At 36.8% G+C, this 5,441-nt stretch overlaps 1 protein-coding gene across 1 annotated transcript in view; it reads right to left on the bottom strand.

Annotated features, from left to right (window-relative positions):
* The window catches only part of UHRF1BP1L (UHRF1 binding protein 1-like), a 61,288-nt gene that overhangs the window by 54,183 nt on the left and 1,664 nt on the right, over nucleotides 1–5,441 (bottom strand). The window contains exon 3 of the mRNA XM_009882634.1: nucleotides 5,244–5,429. Within this exon, the coding sequence (XP_009880936.1) occupies nucleotides 5,244–5,429 (186 nt within the window). The remainder of the gene's footprint in view (nucleotides 1–5,243; nucleotides 5,430–5,441) is intronic.

The following is a 5,441-nucleotide window of genomic DNA, read 5'->3' as shown; positions in this document are numbered from 1 at the left end:
CAGGAGAAATACCAAATTTAAAAAAAAAAAGGAACTGTGGGCTTTGTTTTGATTCTTACATACTCCATAATCATTTGAACATAAGGCACAATTTTATTCCTCACAGGCTTTATTTAAATACCTTTTTTCCCCAAGAATGCTGCACACTAACATATCAGTTACTTGAACATGAAGTAATCTTCAACATTCTGAAACTTATTTCCCAGTAAAACCATTCTGAGAATCATTTCAAGAAAATGATTGCATACTATACAAGTAAAATGCTGCTGATTAATTCCTGTTGATTCTGCAGATTAATTTTTTTATGTATACATAAAAGTTGTCTGACTTCAACAAAGCTTCAGCAGAACTTTAATTGTACAAATAAGATGTCTGCAGAATCAGCATCCGGATTCACAATCAATTCGCAAAAATAACGTAAAACAAACTGAAAACTAGAATTCTGTGAGTTTATTAACCCAAATGCTACTGAAAGCTTAAGAGATCTTTCTGAGACATAAGAGTTAATATTAAATCTTAATAAATGCAACGATTAAGAATTCTACCAGCAAATATATTATAGCTCGTTTATCTCCAAAATACCTTTATAATTTTGTAAAGCACCAAAGCAATTTCAGTTTGGCCCTTTGGAAGATGTTCTGTTACAGAAGCTTAACACACAATACAACACACAAAGCTACTAACAAAAATGGAAGAAAGTTAAAGGTCGTTGTTGTTGAAAAAGTGTTTATTTCCTTTTTGCTCATCAGAACACTACCAACACATTCACTCAGACAAAACTGTTGGCATGAAGTCTCCACTTAAATACAGAAAGTATCGAATTTCAAACATAAGGAGATTTAAGAAATACAGGATTACAACGAAACTTTAAATTTCTCTTTCTCCATATTCTTTTCTGCCATCTCAAGCAGTTCTGCTTTAGTACCTGTCCTTTTCAGACTCTGCTCTTTCACTAGGTGCAGCAGCATTTGTCTACAATAGGCATTTAGCTCATGCTTTCCATAAGCATTCAGATTCAACGCAGATTCAGTCAGAACAATGTAGACTGTCATATCTACGTTGTGTTTTGCAATTTTCCTACATACTACACAAGCCAATAAAGTCAGTCACCTAGAATACCCTCTGTAAAATCTTCAGTACAAGCAAAGAGAGAAGCTGGTTTATGCTTATTCTAGGAGAAGTAGTACACACTTTGTGTTCTTTGGCTGCCTAAAAGAATTTGATAACTTTCATAAAACTAAAGTGACATAGAAGAAGAATACACAAAATAGGAAAGAAGCAAAAAATCTACTTCTTTTGCTACTAGTGGAAGTTACAAAGTTCATCCAAACAATTTTGGTCATTAAATTACAGGAAGGAACGTGCCCATTCTGGCCAAATAAAGGAGAATTGACAGATTCCAAAAGGAGTCACCTCGGATCTCTTGAGATGGTAACATCCCTCATCAAACAGGCACATCTTACTGGTATAAAAGCAGTGTGACAGGCAGGTCAAATATTTAGGTAGGACACGTATCAGTGAAGTAGTACCTGATGATGTAGGATATCACTGCTTGTAGCAGGATCAGCTGATTCCTGATAGCCATACAATTAGCACGCTATTCTTTGTAAAACTAATCCTCATATGCGTTTTAGAATGATTTCCCAATGATGAGGTGAAAAAAATTGTCACAAAATTTACTGCAATTTTCTTTTATTGAATTCTTAGTATTTTAAATCTATTGCTTCAGGTGAGCAAAAGCAAAGAATATCAAAGGCTGCGCAGAACATTAACTAATGACACAAACTGAAAACAATTTGGGTTTCTGCCATACCAAACACTTCTAAACCTCTTACTGTTTTCTTTGTGAAAACAGCAAATAAGATTCAAACAAAGAATGGGATTTTGTTAAGTTGAAGTATGTGTTATCATTGGTAAACTTAAGAGTTAATATCTAATTGAGATGAAGAATGTCACATTCAGTGGGGCGAGTAGAGGCAAAGTTTGTGAGCTTTCCTTCATGCTGCTTAGATACATTCTGATACGCACAACTGTTTTTCACAGAAAGACAGGGACATTGCAGATTCTTCCATAGAAAACTCAGTTAAACCACTCAGGAGCTAGAAAGGGAATTTCAGTCAATGATACTAAAAGCCAAAACTGAATACAACTTGAAAAAAAACCTTATATGAGTCTGTGTAAGTAATACCCAATCTCTGTCGATACCTTGGATCCAAACAACTCAAGATTCAAATCCCTACGGCAGAGACAATTACAGAGAGTGTAACAGGAACACTATTGTGAACTTGCATAGTGCAATCTAGAGTCCTGATTAAAATTGTTTTCTACACTTGTCTACAAAGCCTAACTGAGGAAAAAGAAGTAACGCTAAAGGGTATCTACTCTTACCACAGAAAAGCAGCGCACAGAAAATCCTGCAAGAAAAGGTGCTGTTCAACAAGAAATCTCTCACCCATGAAAACAAGTAACAGCACACATGAAGATTCAACACAAGTTTCAGTTCACTGGGGAAGACCTTGACAGTAAGAGTAAGTGATGCCAACACTACATAGAAGACTTCTGGACAGTATCCTTTGTAAAGGATAACGCCATTATCCAGCTAGTTGTTTCATTTTCGGGCATGTATATTACAAAATAAAGACACTCTACCATCCACTTTCACAAAAAACACACCTAACACAATACAGAGCTGACAAAAATTCAAGCCTCCAAATGACAAACTCATTTCTTCAGCTTAGCAGATAGCATTTAGTTTCATATCCCACGCCAAGCACCACATAATCTGAACAACAACAAAAATGTATTTTGTTCCGCCTCCCCTTCCGTCCTTCTCATTTTCTTCCACAGCCTTGGAGATGAACAACGCATGTTGAAAGACAGAGGACACAGCTTGTATTTCAAGAGTTTTTAAAAGACTGTGAGAAAGCTAAAAACTCATCACCGTTTCCTGACATAAGTTACAGGTTTGTTACAGGCTGAGTAGATAAGCTCTCCTACCTTCACTGTTCTTAAACTGTAACACAGAAATAAGTAAAACCCTTTACAAGGGCAAGAAGTCATTCAGATACCAAAACTGTTCCAAAACACAGTGTGGGTCGTCTTCTTGTTCTCAGACCTTAAAGACTCATATCTATGTGAAAATTTTCCCTAGCTAACAAATGTAGAATGGTAAGGCTCCTTCACAACACCAGTGTCCTTATCAGTTCATCTAAAAGCACTGTAAACTGCTAAATAGAAACTATACTGCCGAATGACACAACACTTAAATTTGCATATACAGTATCTAGAAATTAAGAAAGCTGAAAATTGCTAACACCCGAGTAACAGATATCACAGCAATCTTCATAGCAAATATTGCTGGGAGCTGGACAAGACGACCTCCAAAGATCCCTTCCAACCTCAACCATCCTGCAATTCTGTGATTTCTGGCAAAACTTTTCTGTAACTGAAGGTACAAGTTCATATTTTCTGTTTGTTCTTTGAGGTACATATTAGATTTGGCTTTGTTCAAACATAAAGAGAAATACAATCATCAAAACTGAAAGTAAATCGAGATAACAAGATAATTATTTCTACTTCTCCTTTATTATATATGGACTTCTTCCAGTACATTTTAATTCTGCCACTAATACCTGCTTTGTTGAAGATGGCAAACAGGCATCAGTTTTGAGGAACTATGAAAACTGTGCAACAGGAACCAATATAGTAATAGAGTAAAAAGTGAAAGTGTCCTTTGGCACCCTCTGTATTACAGGAAATTCCTTATGTATTTGGCTTCAGACTGAAATAGAACAGTGTGTGAAGCCTACCATAATCATGGTCTTATAAAACATATTAAAGAAAATCCTGAAATAAAGAACAACATTATACTTTTTGCTGAAAAAACAAGTTCCTGAAATTTAAAAAGCCACCAGATGTACAGGTGCTTGTGACACCTGAATTCCATTTTCTTGCATAACCAACTTCTGCAACAACTGAAAGCACCAGTTCTGCAGGGAGAAAAGATATTATCTGACCATGAGATTAAAAATACACATAATAAGGGGCTTAATACTAATACTGTCTACATTTTAGGTAGTAAACATACTCTTTTAATGTCAACAGAGCGTGGATCATGAGACTTAACTTCAACTTGCAAACCTCAGATTGCTAGATATATCCCATAAGCTTTTTAAAAATGATGAAACAATCAATTGATATAGCTTTGTTGAATAAGCATTATCACATCACGTAAGAAAGCAAACACAGATTTACCAACATTAAAAACTACTTAATTCTAATCTAGGTTTATTCAAAAAACTAGACAAAAACCAGCTCATCTTACTTATGACCAGATCCCAGACACATTTCAGACTTTAACCTGTAGCACAGAGATTAGAGTTCACTTCTCTTTCATACATCTTGCTAAATAGCACTACAGGAAGTGAGCTGTTTCAGTCAATTAGGTCCAGTGATTCCATACACATTTCTGATTAGAAAACTGACTCAAGGCTGATGACATCTTCGTGCTGCATTTCCATTCTCACAGTACTCAGTTATTTTCATGTGAAGACAAGATTTCTTTACCAGCATTCCCAGCTACAAAACTCATGAGTAGGGTGGAGGAAAAAAGTATTCTATTACTGCTTCATACATCATCTTCAGTGGATAGATAGCAATGGATTTGGAATGAGAACTTTGTTTTCTTGGTACACCATCAACAGATTAGTCAAATGACAATTTGTAATTTCATTTTGTTTGATTTTCTCTATTTATTAGCACTGATGAAAATAAACACCTTTCAGAAATACCACACAAAATTAGAATAGAACATTTTGGAAAAAAAAAAAAAGAGGGGCAAATAAGGGACCAATATTTCAGGTTTTCTTTTTTAATTTCTGAAAGTAAGCTTTGAAGAATAACAACACTGTGGTATCATGACAGATCAACTACCTCATCGGTTTTCGCCTCTCTTTAGGAAACGGGAAAAATGTAATTTAAAATTCTATCAATCAGATTGTGGACTTTCTTCAGTTTTTCCATCTTTCAAGCAAACGACACTGACAGCTACAAAATTTTACAGTAGGGTTTTTTTATTTTGGCTGGTTGGGGTTTTGTTTGTTTGTTTGTTTGTTTTAACCCACAAGGCACGTTAGATACAATTTCAGTCACCCAGAAAATCTCGAACTTCCTTCATCCCTTCTGCGTGCACCGGAACGCATCTCCTTTGTCACCCGGCCTCACCTGCGGGTACGACAGCTCACATGTCGCGACCAGACCGGCAAGGACACCGGCCGAACTCCCACACCCCCAGCCACCAACCCAACCGGGACGACTCCTGTAAACCCCCCACCGCCCCCCGCCCTCGAATTACGACGGCGTTGGGGCTTTTCCCCGCCTTTCTTTTTCCACGCTCCCCCGGAACACCTTTCTCGCCGCCACGGGCTGCTCTGGGGACGCCC

Source organism: Charadrius vociferus, unplaced genomic scaffold (assembly GCF_000708025.1).
Source record: "Charadrius vociferus isolate BGI_N301 unplaced genomic scaffold, ASM70802v2 scaffold72, whole genome shotgun sequence".
Lineage (NCBI taxonomy): Eukaryota > Metazoa > Chordata > Aves > Charadriiformes > Charadriidae > Charadrius > Charadrius vociferus.
Note: the sequence above shows the minus strand (reverse complement) of the source record. Positions and strands in the feature narration are given on the sequence as shown.